Raw genomic sequence first — 22,226 nt, 5'->3', positions numbered from 1 at the left:
ACTTTTTCCTCCACCTACTGTCTGAAGTACTTACTTTACTCCCTGAAACATAATACTAGAGTGTCGTTTTTTCGCTCTCGGTAATAGAAAACAGAAAAACTCCCTAGGGAGGAAAAGTGACTCCATTTAAATAACATGGGAAGCATCTCTATTTTGAAAACTTACATTGTAATTGACCGAGCGAAGTGAGGTCTAAGATTCAAGTCGACGGTTTGGCATTTCTCTTAATGTTTAAATGTTTGAATGTTTAAATGTTTGAATGTTTAAATGTTTATATGTTTATAGTTTATATGTTTATATGTTTATATGTTTATGTTTATATGTTTATATGTTTATATGTTTATAGTTTATATGTTTATATGTTTATATGTTATATGTTTATATGTTTATATGTTATATGTTTATATGTTTATATGTTATATGTTTATATGTTTATATGTTATATGTTTATATGTTATATGTTTATATGTTTATATGTTTATATGTTTATATGTTTATATGTTTATATGTTTATATGTTTATATGTTGCGCATTTACGGCGAAACGCGATAATAGATTTTCATTAAATTTGACAGGTATGTTCCTTTTTAAATTGCGCGTCGACGTATATAAAAGGTTTTTGGAAATTTTGCATTTCAAGGATAATATAAAAGGAAAAAGGAGCCTCCTTCATACGTCAATATTAGAGTGAAAATCAGACTATAGAATTATTCATCATAAATCAGCTGTCGAGTTGACTATAAATTGCATGCCATGACGCATGCAATTCAATATCTCAATGTAACTTGGTAAAAAATTAGCAGCTGTGTAGACTATAAATTGCATGCCTCATTGAATGCAATTTTCATGCACTATTAAATAGGATGCAAAGAACTTATAACAGCTCGTCTGGGCGCCTAGATGTCTTCTGGTTTTCTCGCGCTAAATTCCGGAAAGCGTTATATGATAATTAAATCTTGTGTAAGCATGATCTGATCAAATAAATAGTTAGTGTATCAGTGTGGATGTGCTTATGGTTTGGGACGTCGTTATATCTGCGCGAGGTCTACTGTTCACAGAACTACTAGTAGGTAAGAAGGTCCAAGCTCAGATAAGGAGGCATACAGAGTGGTCAGTCATTGAGCCAACTAAATTCAATACCTCAACCAGATTTGATCAACATATGAGATATATGTTTGTATACTAAAATTATAAAAATGTAGGTGGAGGAAAAATGTTGTGTATATCACGAGTGAAAAGTGTTTTTTCTCCCACAGGAAAATTGTTGCCCTCGGCTTCGCATCGGGCTTCAAACTTTTCCCTCAGGGAGAAAAAACAGCACTTTTCACTCTAGATATACAAATAACTATTATTTATAGTTTATAATAAATGTGAGGAAGAGAGTAGGAGAAGACGAAGGAGTAAAGGAAAGAGGAGGATAAGCTGAAGGAGAAGAAGAATAAGTAGAGGAGTAGAAGGCGTATTAGAAGGAGGAGGAAAAGGATGAGAATGGAGAGTAGGAGGAGGAGGAGGAAGTGGCAAAGATGGAAGAAGAAGAAGAAGAAGTGGAAAAAAGAAGAATTATCACTCACCGTATCCCATTTAGCAAGTGTTCTTTCCTTTTCGAATTTGGCGAATTCTCTCCTGTCATGAATGGTAGTCAAAAGCTTCCATAAGAGTAGCAGTGCCAATCCTATAAGAACTATAGCTCCTATCACACCCAGCACAATTCCTGTAAAAGAAAAAATATGCTTTTTTCAGAGAATTTAATGAAATGATTATATTTTCTATTGGAACTAGTAGTTCTGTGAACAGTAGACCTCGCGCTCAGTAAGTTACATTGACCTGTTAAGTTTTCTCAAAAATTAATAAATGATTTATCAATTTAAAATGTCTAGAAAAAATCCTAAATAAGCATAGAGCTTTCTGTCCTATCCTAACGTAATGTGTCATCGCGGTTGAGTGTGAGCGCTGTTATCAGGTCTGGCTGCAACTGTCTACAACGTTGATGGAAAGATACATTTTCAAGATGGTGTATGTTTTTGAACGGGTAGTTGACCGAGCGAAGTGAGGTCTAAGATTCAAGTCGACGGTTTGGCATTTCTCTTAATGTTTAAATGTTTATATGTTGCGCATTTACGGCGAAACGCGGTAATAGATTTTAATGAAATTTGACAGGTATGTTCCTTTTTTAATTGCGCGTCGACGTATATACAAGGTTTTTGGAAATTTTTCATTTCAGATGTGTGGGGAAGCCAGTCTATTGCTGTATTTCCATAAGGTCTATAGTTTCAATCAGGTACTTGTGGATAAGAATACTACGTGAGGTCTACTGTTCACAGAACTACTAGTTTTATAGTCCACTAGACAGCTGATTTATGATGAATAATTCTATAGTGTGATTTTTACGGTGATATTGGCGTTTGAAGGAGGCTACTTTTTCCTTTTATATTATCCTTGATATGCAAAATTTCCAAAAACCTTGTATATACGTCGACGCGCAATTTAAAAAGGAACATACCTGTCAAATTTCATGAAAATCTATTAACGCGTTTCGCCGTAAATGCGCAACATATAAACATTAAACATATAAACATAGACATCACTTCGCTCGGTCAGTAACTAGTAAAATTTGATTCTTAATTTGTATACAGCCTTTTCATTCATGCAGTCTTTCTAGAACACATTACGTCTTCTGTTGAAACATAATATTCTTGGAATAAATTTCATTGGATGAAGTATTGAGTCGTCCCAAATTCAAAATATTTCTTCCAAAATTATCATGAAAATGTTTCAAATAGTTTTCTCGCTCTAATTTTTGAATTACTTTGAAACGTGGAAATCAACTGCCCTGAAGAATTAAATTCAGTTTCCAATGACATTGAATCTGATGAATAATTTATAGGTTATGTGTTCAAGCCGTGATGGCTGTAATGCTGCATATAGAGCATCCTGCTTATAGCCGACAAGCCTGCTTAAAGCTATAGTGAGGTCCACGTTATAATTGCAGTGTTTAATTAGCAATGGTTTAGCTATCCTTGTCTATAATTCAACAAAGCGGATAGCGCTATCTCTTTCTCGCTTTGCTCTGTTGCCAGATCATCTTTCAACAATGTAGAATTAATAACTAGTAGTTCTGCGAACAGTAGACCTCGCTCATGAATACAACTTTCAATTTGATGAAAAGGACCAGTACAGTAAGTACAGTAGCCTATATTGTGAAGATTTAGCCATGATTGTCATCTATTACTTTCTCCATTGAAAGTGCTAGAGACACTGTTTCCAGGGACACCGGACTTATCAAGGAGTACTTTTATATCAAATACATACCTTTTAAATGAAATAGACTAAGAAATTGTCAAAAAACCACAGATTTATTGATACTCAGAAAGACCGGTTTCGGTCATTATCAGAGTTTATCAGAGATTGACAATGGTGTAAATTTTACCGAAACTAGTATTTCCAAGTATTAATAAATCTGTGGTTTTTTGACAATTTCTTGGTCTTTTTAATTTAATGTTAATAATTAGGTACCACAATATCAACTTCTCAACTACACAAAACGGAAAAAAAATTACCTTTATACCTACAACTGCAGAATATTGGACTCCAATACAATAAAGATTTTTTTAAAATAATTTATCCAATTAATTTGTTAAATCAATTTAATAATAATAATAATAATAGAATGATTCAATTTAATTATTCTATCTCATCATAATAATTATTTTATAATGATATATTATTAGAATAAGATAAAACAATATTAGTATTATCTGCAAAAAAAAAATCTGGCAGGAACGAGAATCGAACCTGGGTCACACAGAATGACAGACCACGATCTAACCGACTCGTAAAGTATGGCAATGAATCGCTGTATCTTCAAAGACACATCCGTTCTGGATTGAGGTTAGTTTGGTTTTTTAAATATTACAAAAAAACCAGAGGTTTTATCAAAAATCGTTACACATACGCTTCTGCGCCTTGTTTCAAAGAACTTGCATACCAAATTTCATCCAAATCGGACAATAACTGCGGTACAAACAAACAAACAAAAAAACAAACAAAAAAACAAACAAACAGACGAAAGCCGATCGAGTTGAAACTAAGACCTCCTCAGCTTCGCTTCGGTCAATTAATTATCAAAATATAATTTCTTGCTTAATAAAATATAATTGATTATTTTAAACGAGAATGAACAGTTAATATTACATCAATAAACCTCTTATCAGCTACCGTCTACAGAAGGCATTGACAAGACAGAAATTCGGCAACGTTTGTCTCCTATCTTTCTCCACTGCCATTATAACGTGGACCTCACTATAACTCCAAAAAGCTTCTTGTGTATCTTCTCGGATGCAACACGTTGCTTTTGAGAAGATACAAAAGAGCACCTGTTGCTTATGGAAAGATACATTAAAGCTAATCATTTTCCATAATATAGGCCAGTTAGTTGATTTCTAACCAAACAAGTCAGGAATCTGATACCGTACTGTACTTTGTTGGAGTGTCGTAGATAAAATAGTGTATACAACAGTTTTATATGGTCTTTAAAGCACTCGTGAGATGTCTAAGACACTCGTTCGCTCGCTACACTGACTCGCTTGTGTCTAAACTCTACATCTGAATCGTGCTTTAAAGACCCCTATGAAGCCCTATAAATTATGTATGTTCGACATACATGTTCGGCAAACATGTTTGTTGAGGAGCTCAGGGACAAACATTTTAAAAAGTTTGGACAATCATTGTTTGTCAAACAAAAAATTACTGTTTTTCCAAACATTTTCAGTGTTGACAGCTGTAAAACATAAAACCTGTTCTCCTCACTTACAAATATTTTGTTTGGTGACGCGTCCACACTGGCCACGGGCAAACATTGTTTGTCAAACATAATAAAATTTGCCCAAACTTTTACAACAAACATGTTTGTCGAACATGTGGACACGGCTTTATAAAACTGTTGTATAAACTATATGAAATTACTGAAACGAACTATTGTTTGAATTGTAAACTATCTAATATTTTCTGTAATCGATGTAGTAGTTTTCATTTTTTTTTTTTTGGAGAAAATAAACATATTTATTTATTTAAACTACGAGAGTAAGTCAATTATTATCCGCAATTAGGTGTATTTTCATTTATGTTGATTTGCATTGATGATGTATTTTTTGTTGATTTGTGCTTACATCTAGCTAGTTTCAAATAGCTATTTCAATTCAATCATCACTGGCATGTTGTTAATTATGGCAGCTACACTATTCATTTGCACCAAATAAGAGTATAACGATTAGTGAGCCAACCGTTTCCCGTGGTAGGAGAGTGGACAAAATTTATTGAATTTCATTCATAGACACTCTGTTATGGTAAAACACTATTCCCGTATAGCACTGAAAGTTTTGATGAATTTCACCTGATACACCTTCCAACCTCGGAAATCGACGGTTCACTGAACGTTGGTGCAAATGACTAGTGGGGCGGGCATAATTTTTTTTTTTTTTATTTATTCATTTATTGTATGAAATACTATAATCATAATACAATTATGGCATTAGAGGAAAAACTAGGCTGAGCCTCTCCAAAAATTTTGATAAAATGTTAATATTGTCCAAAAGATAAGGTTATGTTATCACACACTTCGTTACTTGATTTTCGGTCCAGGAATGATGATTTAAAATTTTGAAGGTTGATTTTATACTATAAATCAATCACAGAATGTATCACAATAAATTAAATACTTTAGAAATATTGCACTTATTTAAAAAATTGTAATACAAAATCAAAAACCTACTCACTATTTGTTATTTACAGCTGAAAACTAAAAATTAACTGAAAATTATGTCAGTGATGATGGAATAAAAATAGCAGTTTGAAACCAACAGGGTGGCCACCCATTTTAAAATAAAAAATAAATGAGTAATTCCCGGTTTTCCTGAGTAAAATTTTAATTTTCTAGGTAGAGTATTTGAGGAACAAGATACATTCGTAAAGAATTTATTATGGAAATCTTCACCTTGATCTTCCATGAAGAATCGCGAATAGCGTATTTGAATTTCCAAATATATTTATAATTTTTGACACCACAGTATATTTTTGGGAGGAATTAGAATGTTCTTTTAACTACTCATAAGTGTAGAGTGCTTTTTGAAGGGTCCTTTTTCAAAATTCAATGAGTAGTTAGAAAAAAAAATTCCCACAAAAATAGACTACAGTGTCAAAATTATCAATACATTTGAACATTTATAGGTCCGTACAGATATACGCGCCGCGAACATCAGCAATTCACTTTTAATCAGCTGATTATATATGTATTTTTACAGAAACGGTAAGATACAGATATAAAAAGATTGGCATCAGCTGATTGAAAGTGAATTGCTCATGTTCGCGGAGCGTGAATCTGTACGCACCTTATGATGTATTCTGAGTCATACTTTTTTACTGATGAAGCCATGTATACAATATATGTACAGTACCATAGCCGATGGTTTTAGATATTTGTTAGGTTAGGTAGGCTCAAAAGCATTGTCCATCATTTTTGCTAGCCATAATAGTGTTTTTTTTTTTTTTATTTGAGTTTATTGTTACTGTACATTTCATTACTAAATGAATTGAAATTTATGAAAAATTAATGAGGAATTCAAGGTATTTTTCCCGGTTAGTAAAATCATGAGGAATTCAAGGTTCTCCCGGTTTTCCCGGTAGGTGGCCACCCTGAGCCAGTCTAGATATAAGCACAAATAAGCAAAGAATGCATCATTAACGCAAATTAACAGTGCTACCAACTTGAACAGAGATACACCTACATTGCGGATAATAATTGACTCTACTATTTTCAAGGTGCTTACCTAGAATGAAGACTTGGGGCGGACATTGGCGCTCCTTCTGGGCCTCGACCACAATACTGGTGCGGTTGTACCAATACACAAACTCAAACCGACAGTCGTCTTCATCATCAAATACACAAATACTTTCGTCTTTCTCTTCGTCCACTGAAAAAAAAACAAACATATTAGAAACAGGAATAGAAACGTATCATACAACAATAACAATATCAGCATAGTAATAATAATACTTCCTCTGAATACAGTAAAATCATTAATACAATCCCCGAACAGTATATTGAATGTGCGAAAAAAACTAAAACAGGATATTAACACCTGGATCAAATGAAATTACTTCTTCTATCTATGAGATGTTTCACAAAGTTTACTCTTCTGACTTGTGTGCTTGCTTATTCTGTTCTGCAATCCTTTGTAATTCATCTAGTCCTTCAAATTTTTTTTTAACACCTGGTCCTATCGGTTTCTTTTTTCCATCCTCTCTCTTATTATTCTTCCCTCATCCCATCCTTCCATATCTACCGTCTATTTACTTCTCCTGATACCTCTTTCACCTTCTCAAGGACTGAAGGTTTTCCTAGTACATGGATAGAAAAACCTTTCAATCTTCCACCCTTTTTTTGGCACCACTTTCTTTTTGTATGTATACTTTTTTTTATGTATTCTTTTTGCTATTCTCTGTATCAAACTTGTATGTGTGTGTGTGTGTAAAATAAATTGAATTGAATGCCAATGATTTGCATTCCGAGTAATTTACAACAAATACATACAGATACCAAATTTAACAAAATCCTAAAAATTATTTTGATCCTAATTATGATACCCCGCTATAATAATAATAATATGTGTTGGCTCACTATAGTATAACACTTACACTTGACTTCGTCGACTAGTATAAGCTCGAAATGAGTACAGTTAGCTGCACATTCCTCTTCAGACAGTGGTCCAGTCTTGTAAGCTCTGCACATTACACAATCTCTCAGTTCCATACAACGCCCAGGGCAAGTCTAGAAAATAAAACAAGAAAAATTTTTAAAAGCTCAATCAAGAAAATCTGGTTAAAATAGAAAAAATCGAATTAAAATCTAGTTCAGGTGAAAAAAATAATGATGAACAGATTCACCTTCTAGGAAGCTTGCAAAACAATTTTTTGAGATGTATGCATTATAAAAAGCACAGGGTTTTCTGTCCCTTTGATTACCCAACCAACTCCCTCAGAAGTATGTTCAATATTAAATCACTGAAAGTAAGACGTGATGTTAAATTACTTGTTTTTCTGTACAATCTGTTAAATAATAAAATTGATTCTTCCTACCTGCTTTCTAAAATTAACATATTATATAAAAATACCATTGCTCGAAGTTCTGGATTTTCATTTCATATTTCTCGCTCCAGAACGGTGCGACATTATAACTTTCCTTTAAGTAGAGCTCAAAGAATTTTCAATACTTATTCAGAGCACTTGGACATCTTCTGGTTCTCCCCTTCCAAATTCCGAAGGATTTCATATGATTTAGTGTTGTAGTATGTGGTCCATCATTTCGTGATTTGCGCTTGCATTTCTTTTATTCAATTATCCTCATAAAGGCTAGTGGTAGTACATTACACAGACACTTTTTTCCTCTTGTCTATATACTATTAATGATTATAGTTTACTGAGGTATGTGTACATTTTTTCTTATTGAATTCAGTTAATGTATTTTTATTATTCTATATACGACTGTATATTTCTTCTATTTTTCGTCTTATTTCATTCTCATAATTTTATAATTAGCTATTTTTATAATTTATTATTTTCTCATATTTTCTATCTTCTTTTTATTGAAAATTGTATTATGTTGGAAATTATTGTATAGTGTGGAGAAGGCAAAATTGGTTTTTTACCTGTTATCTCCATGAATAAATAAATAAATGAAAATTGATTACCAAATATTACCAAGTTTACACATATATTGTCAAATCCACAAAAATAAGCATATATATACATTTTATTTAATCAACACAATGACAAAACAACTAAATCATAAAATGATTGGAAACGAAATATTTTTTAATTTTTGAATGAAATTTATTTATTTGCCAAAATATAAATAGAGTACCTATATGCTACTGCACTTACCTAAAATATATACATAAAAATTAAGAAAATATTAATTTATTTAATTACAAAAAAGTGATATCCTTATCCATGATATTATAAATAATAATTATGAAATTAAGATGTAATTTATGCTCACATGCATGATGAGTACAGTAGGTGAGGCAAAAACACCGGCAAAAGGAAGATTCCTTGTGCGCCAGTGTGAGTCGTAAAATCTATTTAATCAGAGTAATATATAAACTTGAATTCAAAGCCATACTTGGCAAACCAAACTCGAGTCTGGTTTTAAATAACCTATTTTTGTGGATTTGACAATATTTGTATAATGACTTTTTCACCTCATCATGGAGAGTTCCACAATATTTCTCTGAAGACAGGGTAAATTTCAAAACTAGTTCAAATTGGGATGAAAAATGAAATTCCATAAGTCAATATGGAAACAAATAAGATGTTTGTTTAGGAAGTACGTAAGGATTGTTTGAAAGTTTCATCACAGAAAGAAATAAACTCACAAAACATCTGATTGATAGAACGTAGCGAGTTCTGACTGATGACTATCTCAAGTCGTTCGTTTGTGAGTTTGTTTAAAGGTGCGTACAGATTTACGCGCCGCGAACATGAGCAATTCTCTTTTAATCAGCAGATGCCAAGCTTTTTACAACTGTATCTTACCGTTTCTGTAAAAATAGATATAATCAGCTGATTAAAAGTGAATTGCTCATGTTCGCGGCGCGTATATCTGTACGCACCTTTAGAAAATATTTAATCTCAATTATGAAAATCTGTTATTAAATAATTGAAGAATATATTCTCTTAACAAATAAAATATAATTGATTATTTTTAACAAGAATTAATAGTAAATATTACATCAGATATACCGGTATCAGCTATGTTCTATGGAAGGCAGTGACAAGACAGAGAATCTGCAACGCTGTTTTCCCATCTTTTCCCACTGTCATTATAACATGGACCTCACTTTATTATAAAATGACTTGGGCACAAAAGCCGGTTGAATTGTAACCGTGATTAACTTGTTACAAGAAGTTTAATAATAAACTATTTGCAAACAATAGAAAGTATGCAATGAGCCCCAGAGTCCGAGGACCATGTCAGCAGCTCAACATCAATGAATGAAATTAGGTTAAAGAAAATTCGATATTTGATAGAGTCAAGAAAATCATAATATATTCCTCAAAACAAATATGATAAACATGAGGAAACCATTTCAAGTCAGACAAGGCCAAAATCCAATGAATGAGTGAGGGACGAAGCACTCAGTTGTGAATACAGCGTAACTATGGCCAGCTGTACAACAGCAGGTCTGCCAACTTGCAAACCAAAATACAAAAAATAATTAATCTTTTATGAATCATAAACAGGCAAAATTCGATTATAATCATTCAAATTACTAAAATAAGTAGATAACTATTATAGAATTTAATTTTGTTACAAACTTTACGAGAACCAATCAGAGAAGGCATTTTCTTATAGGCTCTCGTTGGTTCTCGTAAAGTTAATCACGGTTAAAATTTAACCAGATTTTGTGCAACCAGCACTTAATGTTACAATCCATATGACATTTCAACTGTTTTGTGCTGTTTGGCTAGCTGACAATAAAATTTTACCCAACTATAGGAAATCACTAGTACCCTTCCCACCCTTCTTATAATATTTTATATAAAACAAGACTAGTTTGTAATTTATATTTATGATTAATCTACTTACAGTGCATCTCTCACAGAACTGTCCGGTGTAAGTTCTTCCAGTTTCTTCCTCTTTGTTACACTTGCACTGTCCACACTCGCACTGTCCTCTTCCAGAACAAACTTCGCCTTCAAACAAAATCACACAAATTAGTCAAATATATTACATTACATAAATTATTACTAATAAAATATAATAATAACATAACATTACATTATTAAATAAGAATACTAAGAAATTGTCAAAAACCACAGATTTATTTGATACTTGAAAAGACCGGATTCGGTTGTTAGACCATTGTCAATCTCTGATCTTTCAAAGTGTCTTAGAAACATCTTTTTCTAAAGGTGCGTACAGATATACGCACTGCGAACATGGGCAATTCACTTTTAATCAGCTGATTATATCTGTATTTTTACAGAAACGGTAAGATACAGGTATAAAAAGCTTGGCATCAGCTGATTAAAAGTGAATTGCTCATGTTTGCGGCGCGTAAATCTGTACGCACCTTGAGATGTTAAGAAAGATTTTTCTAAGTGTCTCAGAAAGTATCTTAGTAGTTTCTCCGGTCTTTCTAAGTATCAATAAATCTGCGGTTTTTGACAATCTCTTAGTATTTTTATTTAATATGAATAATTACCACAATATAAACTTCTCAACTATACAAAAAGTAACATTACATTACATCACAAGTACGGTAGGGCAGGTTAGGTTAGACTAAACATGTTACTGCAGTCATGGTATGTACTTAAAGTTTTCATTCAATGTGTAATAGTTTATCATATTATCAACAATACCAGCTTGAAGCAAATCGGTTTGACAGAAATCTAACCCACTATTGAAACATTATTGATAAATGGAAAATATTGGTCTATAGTGAGGTCCACGTTATAATTGCAGTAGAGAAGGATAGGAGAACAACGTTGCCAATCCTCACTGTCTTGTCAATGTCTTCTATAGACGGTAGCTGATACAGATTTATTGATGCAAGAAATTATATTTTTCAATAATTTCATAATGAGTGTTCATAATATAAGATGAAATATTTAGTTAATTAACTGTTAGTTCTACATTGTTAAAAGACGATCTGGCAACAGAGCGAAGCGAGAAAGAGATAGCACTATCCGCTTTGTTGAATGATAGACAAGGATATCAATACCATTGCTAATCAAACACTGCCATTATAACGTGGACCTGACTATAGAAATTATACAGAAGTGACCAGAAATGATACAGAAGTGACCGGAAATGACTACAAATGATACAGTTTGTGTTTCTTGAATAGTTCCAAATTTTCTCAAATAACTCAATATTCGTTACAAATGGTAATTGAGTGGAATATTTCTAATCAATTTATTAATTCTAGCCATCTAAATTCAAAATTTATAGTTAGTATATTTAATTAATTTAATTTAATATTTATAATTAATTAATATAATTATTTATAATTAATATATTAATTTATTTAATATTTAATTGAATTTATTTAATATATTTAATTAATAGTTAGTTTTAATGTTCATTTTGGACTAAAATTTTATAAAAATTGTACACATGAAATTCTAACCTTATCTTGGACTTTATACATTATGGACTAACTATACATTTGGAAGAAAAATAGCACAATGACTATCTTATTATTTTATCCAATGTTATTATTGTAAATAAAAAAAGTGATTGAAAAAGATACAAAGAGTGGTTACCGTTGCCTCCAGGCGCCATACACATGTCACTGCTTGTGCTGCAGTCGCACGCTTGCCCTATGGAGCCGTGAGTCCATCCTGGCTTGCAGACACATGTCCCACATTCGCAGGTGCCCTGCTCGGGTCCCGAACACAGCACTCCGTTGTGACGGTCACACGAGAAGTTGTCGCATTCGCAGAAAGCACCTGTGATTTGCTGAATAAACAACAAACACAATTCAATTTATACAAATTACAATAAGTGCATGATATAATTAAAGAAAGGTAGCACAAGAAGATAAACCCATGGTATAGTTAGTTTATGTTCCAAATTTCAAGCTGATTAGGGTAACCGTCCACTGGAACTGTATTCAACCGATCCGTTCGGCCGTTGTATCGGACGAATCTGCCGGCCGTTAAAAGGGTGTGCAAAGGCTAAAAATAAACTTTTCCTCCACCTACTGTCTAAAGTACTTACTTTACTCCCTGAAACCTAATACTAAAGTGTCACTTTTTCGCTCTCGGTAGTAAAAAACAGAAAAACTCCCTAGGGAGTAAAAGTGACTCCATTTAAATAACATGGGGAGCATCTCTATTTTGAAACTTACATTGTAATAGGTTAGAAGGTCTAAGCTCAGATGAGAAAGCATAATAGAGGTGTCTGTCATTGAGTCAACTGAATTCAATATATATATGAAATATATATTTGTATGATAATTATTATATTCTTAATATTAGTAGACGATAAAAATTTATACAATTTTTAAAATATTTTATTCCATTCAAAATACCAGCCAACAAATATTTTGATCTGCAATTCAAATCTGAACCGCGTGATCTGGAGTCAGCCATTTTTGGTAGCTGCTCAGCTGATATAATTGTTACAACTTTTGCCGATAGATAGCGCAATCGGCAGTGCCAATCAGACGACCGGTTTTTAGGTTTTAGATTTAGGTTATGTTGTTAGGAATCATTGTCACCAATACGTAAGTTATTAGAATGATTTTATTTGCAGTTTCTATAAAAAAATGTAGATGGAGGAAAAATGTTGTGTACATCATGAGCGAAAAATACTTTTTCCTACAGTTACGTTGAAAAGTGGCCATTGCTGCACTGATTACAGAACGCAAAGAATCACTTTTCCGCTCTAGTGCGGGAAAAATTTTTCTGCACTCCAGATTTTCAACATGACAATGTAAAATAGTTAGTAGGTTATATGGAGCAACAGTGCAGCAAAATCAAAATGAAGTTGGTAACAGTGAGTGGGCTGCTATAGTGAGCAGAGGTGCAACGAAGCACAACGCGCTAATTATTAGTATTAGATATTATAACCCAGGACAACATTTTTATTCAATTTGACAATAAATTAAGGTTTTTATCAATAATAAAATTACACAGAAAAACATTTGATGCATCTCAGGCAATTTTACCCATAATTACCCACTTTTCATATTCAATGGTAACTGTAGGAAAAACTTAATGTGAAATACGTGCGCAAAGTTCCTCTGCTGCACTCAAGAAACCATTCCGCCCTCGCCTACGGCTCGGGCGTAAACGTTTCTTTCGGTGCAGCAAACTGTCACTTTGCGCACTAGTTGCACAAATAACTATTTCTCCCTCAGGAAAATTGCTGCCCTCGGCTTCGCCTCAGACTTCAAACTTTTCCCCACAGGGAGAAAAAGTCGTACTTTTCACTCTAGATATACAAATAACTATTTTACTCATGATATTTTTCAAAGTTTTTCGATTTGTATATCATTAAGCTATCAAAATGAAAACTTTTTCTCAGGAAAACATTTTTCTGAGATATGAGCGCCTGAAGTTTGAATTTTTGGGACAGAACATTTCAAATTCGGTAAGATATAAATCCATGAGATTTATAGGATGGATTCTTCATGGTATTGTTGATCTGGTAAAACAAAAATTTTCCAACAATATCAATTTTTGAAAAAGTTATTCAATTTACCAAAAATAATTCAACTAAAAGTATTTTTGGTTATTTTTAGTAAATTGAATAACTATCTTAGAAATGGATATTTCCAGAAAATTTTTGTTTTACTAGATCAACTGTACCATGAAGAATCCATCCTATAAATCTCATGGATTTATATCTTACCGAATTTGAAATGTTCTGTCCCAAAAATTATTCAAACTTCAGGCGCTCATATATCTCAAAAAGTAATGATAGAAAAAAAATGTTTTCCTGAGAAAACTTTTTCATTTTAATAGCTTAATGATATACAAATCGAAAAACTTTGAGAAATATCACGAGTAGAAAGTTTGTTTTTAGCCTTTGCACAGCCTTAATTGTAGTTGTATTTTAACTGACGTTCCCTCAATGTTTCTAGGGCAAATTATCCTAGAAACCAGACACAAGAGCCTGATCGAGCTGAATCAAAAAGGTCGGATAATTGAGAAGGTATACCACTGTATAACTGGTTCAAAACTATACTGTCTATACTTTCAATGTTGAGCGAGACATTTCAAGCAGAAAAATAATAGAAGAGACATAAGATATTGTCAAATTTTCACTCTACAAACTTTATCAGAAAAATGAAATTCTGGACATGCTAGAGCTTTTTTGTTTCTAGAGATAAGTTTTTTTCTTGACTGAAGTCCCAAGGACCCAGTCATGGAATCAAGTCAGGTCAATAATTTAAAATAATCAAAACTAAGTTTACATAATTCAACACTTGGGCCTGGTTGCACAACAGCCGGTTAAATTTTAAACGTGATTAATTCCACGAGAACCAATCAGAGAAGCCGTCTTTTCAAAACGCCTTCTCTGATTGGTTCTCGTGTAATTAATCACGGTTAAAATTTAACCGGTTGTTGTGCAACCGGGCCTAAGTAACTCAAACTTAGTCTTGGTTTGAAAGGAACTCTTGTACATCTTCTTCTATATAATAAGAGAGAGTAGGATTGTGGTGTTCGTGTGTTCGCATCAAAACATGTCAACTTGTGGATTGCATACCGGAAAAACGGGAGTGATTTAGATCTCCAAATTTTGCACATAGATTCTAAAAATATCAATCTCGTTCGTGCACCTGGAAGCCCAAAATTCAATTCTCCTTCTAGATTTTTCAGAATTGATGTTCAAATTTCATAATGATACATACGTTTTCATAAAGAAATCATCAAATCATATGGTCAAAATTAAAAAAGGAACATCTGTTTCTATTATTGCTTTCTACCTGATACCACTTAACCTCAATAATATTGTTTTGATAATTGATAAATATTTTTAATAATAATGATAATTTATTTTTATTATAAATATAATAATAGTATTGTTTTGATAATTAAAAATATTTTCATTTTCACAAACTCTGTATAATAATAATATGGTGAATGTGAAACAGCTGCATCAAAGAAATTATCTCAAAAACATCTGTTTAGAAAAAACATAGTTTTGAAACTTCGTTTTCCTGATGCAATGTTTAGGCCTAAACGTGGCATGGATTATTAATTTTTCAGCTAGAACAGTTTTTTGAGACAAAGTTCTAAATAAACGTCTAGAGTTCCATCAATGCTGTATCGGCAGTATGAAAACGCATGCAGTTAATATGCCTTTGAATAAAGGTGTTGAAATTTACATAAAGAAATTATTCTTTTCCATTTTTATTTAATTAAAATTTCAAAATTATTCGAGCCCTGATAGAATGACTGACTCACTGTACACTACAGTCAGTCGAAATTTTTAATATTGGAATGAGTGGTATTTTGGCAAGCTGAGCAAAAAAATAAGGTCCTATGCACCTTTTCGTTATATCTTTAAATGAAAAATGAGTTTTTTGGGTTGTCAAAACTCCCTCTGAAAGGGAAACTACTCAACTTATTCTATCTTTTAGTAAAATAACAATGATCATCCATCCATCTATCATCTTCTATACTATAATGAATGAAAGAACTGGCTTAAACACGTATACACGTGTAAATGATAGGAAAATTATGTCTGACGCATCATCACGTCTGAACTACTGGACTGATTTACTTGAAATGCTGCATATAAATTCTTAATCAACCAAGGATTCTTATAGGCCTATTTTTAATTCTTCTAGATTTCATTACGTCAAGTTTTCAGTTTTTCAAGTTTAAAAAAGACCCTTGCGAAGCACGTGTTACCTGCTAGTTATAAAATAATCTATTAACTAAATATTTTTAGTTCTTCAAATCTCATCGGAGTGATTTGTGCCTCAGTCAAATCAAATCAAAAACTTTTTTATTCCAAAATTACATGATACACAATAAAATTGATATTCTAGTATTAGTTTGCTGACCTCTTCAGGATTGGGTCGTTGCTCACACTCGCACTGGCCGCAGACACACATTCCGCGGCCGGAGCAGTCAACATGAGTGGTGTTGTCGGGCCGACAGCCAGCAGTGAGGTCATCACCGGCCCCCGCCCTCAGGTTGTTGGTGTCGCACTCACACTTGCGGCCAAAGTGCGACTCGTCACACTCACACACGCCGCACTTATAAGTGCCTGCGCCCGAGCAGTGCGGCGAGTAATCCTCGTACCACTGCAAACAGACAAACAGAGTGGTTAGGCTAGGTTAGGTTAGGTTAGGTTAGGCTAGACTATGGACACTTCAATAGCTTATACTCAATCTAGATAAGATAAGAATATAGGGGCACCGAGCTTCACTCGTTTTTTATTTATTGATAAACAGAACTCAATTCTTTAAAAAGATTGGGGAAGGACTAACAGGCACAGCCCAAAACTGTTTCTTCCCCCAATTTTAATTTATACACTATAAATATTCCAAAAAGTAGGTTATGTTCCATACACTTGAATTCAGGGCAAATTTTCAATCCAAATATTTGAAAACATGATCGTTCTAATCTAGATTGTTGACAAACCAAATTTTTAATAACAAAATAACACTCACTAATCACTTAAAACTGTAAAATAAAGATTAGCTTTTTGATATAGGTACTCTAATTCAAATAACAATCATGGATCTTGAATAACAAGTCAACAAATTGGATAAGGTTGATCAAGTCGGTTTATCTATATTGCCAAATAATACTTCTCATGAGATCCGCTGATTTGGCAAAAAATTAATCAACATGATCAAATAGAAATAGCATTGAATTTGATTAAAACTCGATATCAATTATGATGCTATTAGTGAAGAATAGCACATCCTATTATATTAAGGGAGCAATTTCTGTATATTTATATCTGGTTATGTTCAACAGATCTCGAAAACGGCTCCAACGATTTTCACGAAATTTGGAACATAGTAGGTTTATGATATAACAATTCGATTACACTAGGTCTCATCCTCGAGAAAACTCGCTGAACGACATTAAAAGGATAATCCATCCTTGGCTGAAACAGCTGAGACTTTCGTCGTCTGTGAATAGTAAAAAGTGAGCTAGTGATTCTGTGAAAAATCAAAATATCGCATCCCCGAAATTCATAAGATGACGTATAGCCAGATGTGAAATATAAATACGATCATTTTAGAGAATTATGCTCTGTTCATCAATAAATAAAAATAACGAGCAAAGCTCGGTGCCCCGATATTAGAATATTAACTAATAATATTGTATGAAACATAGTATATCGTTCTAAATATAAACTATAAATATATTTTCCTTTTTCGTTACAAATTTTCTATGCTTTTGTACTCCAGAGCAAAGCTCGGTCCCCAGATATTTGTCAATAAACACATAGATTGTTACTATTACTCACTTCATGGCCGGGATGTTCGCAGGGACAGTCACACAGCATCTCCAGATTGATGGTGAGAGTCTCGTTGATTCCGACCGGGTAGATGTTGAACGTCTGCTTCCAGTCCTTGGGGTTCTTCGGGCATTCCTTCAGCTCCACGTGGGCCTCGAATTGCACTCGTGTGCCAACCTACAAACACAAACATTAATAACTAAAACAAGAGTACCTAAAAACCTAAAATCTACAAAACAATCCTATTATACTAGTAGTTCTGCGAACAGTGGACCTCGCTCATGAATACAACTTTCAATCTAATGAGAAGGGCCAGTACAATAAGAACAGTATATTGTGAAGATTTAGGCATGTCATCTATTATTTTCTCCTTTGAAAGTGCTAGGGACACTGGACTTATCAAGGAGTTACCTTTATATCAAATACATACAAATTTTACCTTTTAAATGAAAAAGACTAAGAAATTGTCAAATAACCACAGATTCATTGATACTTAGAAAGACCGGTTTCGGTCTTTATCAGAGTTTATCAGAGATTGAAAATGGTGTAATCACCGAAACCGGTCTTTATAAGTATCTATAAATCTGTGTTTTTCGACATTTTCTTAGTCTTTTTAATTTAATATGAATAATTACCACAATATCAACTTCTCAACTACACAAAAAGAAAAAAAATTACCTTTATACCTTTACATACAATTTTTTTCTACAACTGCAGTATTGGACTCCAATACAATAAAGATTTTTTTAATAATTTATCAATCAATTTGATAAATCAATTTAATAATACTAATAATTATGATTCAATTCAATTATTCTATCTAATCATAATAATTTATTTTATAATGATATATTATTGGATTAAGAAAGAACAATTAGTATCATCTGCAAGAAAAATGTGCTCGTAACAATAGATGCGAAAAAGTATGAAAATGAATTGCTGTATCTTCATCCTTTCACACATCCTTTCTGGATGGAGGTTGGTTTGCGGTTTTTTAAATTACAAAAAAACCAGAGGTCTTATCAAAAATCGTTACACATACGTTTCTGCGCCTTGTTTCAAAGAACTTGCACACTAAATTTCATTCAAATCGGACAAAAACTGCGACTGTAACTGCGTTACAAACAAACCAACAAACAAACAGACAAAGGCCGATTGAGTCGAAACTAAGACCTCAGCTTCGCTTCGGTCACTTCATGGCCGGGATGTTCGCAGGGGCAATCGCACAGCATTTCCAGATTGATGGTGAGAGTCTCATTGATTCCGACCGGGTAGATGTTGAACGTCTGCTTCCAGTCCTTGGGGTTCTTTGGGCATTCCTTCAGCTCCACGTGGGCCTCGAATTGCACTCGAGTGCCAACCTACAAACACAAAAAACAATAAAACCTAAAAACCTAAATTCTACAAAACAATCCTATTATATTAAGCGAGCAATTTCCGTATATATTTTTACTTTCCTTGCACTATTGCACTATTACCATAGGTAAGGAAAGTATTGCTTTCCAAAAAAAAATTAAGGTACCCTAATTTCAAGTTTTTTATACGTTTCAAGGTCCAAGGTCCCCAGAGTACAAAAACATGATTTTGGGTGTTTGTGTGTGTGTGTGTGTGTGTGTGTGTGTGTTGTGTGTGTGTGTGTGGTGTGTGTGTGTGTGTGTTGTGTGTGTGTGTGTGTGTGGTGTGTGTGTGTGTGTGTGTGTGGTGTGTGTGTGTGTGTGTGTGTGTGTGTGTGTGTGTGTGGGTGGGTGTGTGGGTGTGTGTGTGTGTGTGTGTGTGGTGTGTGGTGTGTGTGTGTGTGTGTCTGTCTGTGAGCACGATAACTCCATTCCTAATCAACCGATTGACTTGAAATTTTGAACTTAAGGTCCTTATACCATGAGGATCCGATAATCCGAAACTCAATAAAATTCAATTCAAGATGGCGGAAAAATGGCGCTATTCTAAAAATAGAGCTATTCATAAGCCCTATCAACTGACATGATTCTCATTTCTGGGAAAATTGCAGGAGCTCCGTAATATTCTTGAGAAAAATGGCGGATGATTACTAAAAGACTATGTTTTTCACGATTTTCTCAAAAATGACTAGACCGATTTTTTTAAAATTCATACCCTGTATAGTTATTTATCAGCTATATCAACTGGCATGAGTCTCCTTCCTGAGAAACTAATGGGGGGTCCACCCCATCCTTGAGAAATGGACTTAGTAACATCCTTCTCGTGCATGAGGTAGGTAGGTAGAGCAGTCCATAAAAACAACACATAGTCGAGATATTTCATCTGTAGAACAGCTGTTTTGACGACTTTTAGAAAAATAATCGAATTTAACAATTTACACAAAGGAAAACGTACTACGAAAACAATTATTATAAATTATATACACATATACAGTATTCTGATCGTAGTTTCAATTAATATGTTGATTTTTATATTTCGTTATTTATATTTGGAACGTAAATACTGGTTATTTAATTTTGGTTTGTTACCCAATTCATCATGTCAGCTGTGCTGAATAGTGAGATGTTTTTTTTTCTGGCTCTAAATTTTGTGAAATAACGCAGAAATTTTTCAGTTAATGGTAATTTGCGTTTAATATCTTTATTTTTATTGTTTTTCAACCGTCAAAATTTAAAATTCTTAGTTTTTATTGTTTTTGAGTGAAAATGGACTGAATTCTAGAATAATGTGAAACCATAACCCTATTTCGGACTTTTAAAATGTTATCTAAATTTGGGAGGAAAATAGTACAAGGAGTATCCTTAGTTTTTTACTCCCAAACAGTGCTTCTTTGTGAAAACTATAAATAAATAAATAATAAAAATAAATAGCTCAAAATACAAGCTTCAAATGCTCTGAAGTGGACTGTATAAAACGAATAAAATCTTTGAGTTGAATAATATATCCTTCCAGGAAAACTACATACATAGAACATAGAAAATCAGAAAAGGTACTCTCCAAATCCCAAATCTAATATGTCATGAATCGAATTGTTTGCCTACTTATTTGAGGTGAAAGGTGAACAGTTGGATAGGATATATGAGAGGAAGAGATAGGTAAAATTATGCAAACCGATTTATCCAAAATGCGATTGTTAAACTTGCAGTATCCCGGTTCTAAGATGGAATTTACTGTCTGGATATTTAACACTAGAATTTGAATATTGATAGAAACAAAACTAAACTTGCGTTCTAGCATTCACTTTCAATAACTATTACAAAACGTGAGTAACTTAACGAAATAATACAACTTATTTACACGAATATAAATATATAGGCCGAATTTCCTATAATATTAAACGACACGAATAGGAGCTATTAGATTGAGCCGAAATACTCAATTATAGAAGGGATGCCACTGAACGACGACAAGCTCCTTCCATGATTTCTCAATTGTAACTGTACAAATTAGAGAACGATTGTCTCTGGGAATTCTCGGCAAATTTAATTCCCGAAAGACGAATATTTAGGGGGATTAGGGACGAATTTCCTGAATCTTAAATCATCGAAAGCGAGTACTTAGCAGAACGAAAGCTAAATTCACACCGACTCGCAAACTAGCCAATGGCTGGAGCGATAAATTGATGAGTAATAGATATTAAAAAATTAAAGAAACACTCCTGCCATCTGGCAGTCAAGAGCGAATGAATACAATTCTACAATATTCATGATTATTTATGTCCAACAGATCTCGAAAACGGCTCTAACGATTTTCACGAAATTTGGATCATAGTAGGTTAATGATATAAAAATTCTATTGCACTAGGTCTCATCCCTGGGAAAACTCATTTTTTGTGAAACGTTTTAAATTACCTTGAGTCCATCGCATTTATTAGTCTGACTGAGATCGGACGAATTGAGACACTTGGAGAAGTAGGACACTTTCACTGCACTGGACGCTGTGTCCTTCATTTCCACTGACGACGAGATTTTCTGAAAAAAAAACACAACAAAAGTATCAATAGGATTATTTTTATTGAGATTAACCTTTTCATGGTTCAATACAATCAAAATAAATTTACAGATGGAAATATTATGAGAAATTGCATTTGTTCAAATGCTAATTAATTGATAATAATTATTGAACGAAAATCCCAAAGACTTCTGTTAGCAGTTAACCCTGTTGTCAATATTCGCAGTAGCAGAAGTCTTCGGGGTGATTCACAGAATTAAATTAGAATTTTCGTTTAATAATAATTAGAATAAATTAATTAGAGCAGCACTGCATGAGAAGT

General features: G+C 33.2%; 2 protein-coding genes across 5 annotated transcripts in view; one reads left to right on the top strand and one right to left on the bottom strand.

Moving 5' to 3' along the window:
* The window catches only part of LOC111058137 (sodium channel protein Nach), a 475,868-nt gene that overhangs the window by 265,085 nt on the left and 188,557 nt on the right, over window positions 1-22,226 (top strand). The window lies entirely within an intron of this gene.
* The window catches only part of LOC111048268 (integrin beta-PS), a 92,833-nt gene that overhangs the window by 5,829 nt on the left and 64,778 nt on the right, over window positions 1-22,226 (bottom strand). For 2 of the 4 annotated variants that reach the window (XM_022334142.2, XM_039440736.1), the window contains exons 8-15: window positions 21,805-21,924; window positions 18,008-18,175; window positions 16,584-16,826; window positions 12,325-12,520; window positions 10,643-10,749; window positions 7,690-7,822; window positions 6,822-6,965; window positions 1,572-1,711 (exon numbers count right to left, since the gene is read on the bottom strand). In XM_022334142.2, the coding sequence (XP_022189834.2) occupies window positions 1,572-1,711; window positions 6,822-6,965; window positions 7,690-7,822; window positions 10,643-10,749; window positions 12,325-12,520; window positions 16,584-16,826; window positions 18,008-18,175; window positions 21,805-21,924 (1,251 nt within the window). Of the gene's footprint in view, window positions 1-1,571; window positions 1,712-6,821; window positions 6,966-7,689; window positions 7,823-10,642; window positions 10,750-12,324; window positions 12,521-16,583; window positions 16,827-18,007; window positions 18,176-19,191; window positions 19,360-21,804; window positions 21,925-22,226 lie in introns of all 4 variants that reach the window. The other 2 variants (XM_039440738.1, XM_039440737.1) reach the window with 1 other exon arrangement.

This window comes from Nilaparvata lugens, chromosome 14 (genome assembly GCF_014356525.2).
Source record: "Nilaparvata lugens isolate BPH chromosome 14, ASM1435652v1, whole genome shotgun sequence".
Taxonomy (NCBI): Eukaryota; Metazoa; Arthropoda; class Insecta; order Hemiptera; family Delphacidae; genus Nilaparvata; species Nilaparvata lugens.
This window is presented reverse-complemented; position numbering and strand designations above follow the sequence as displayed.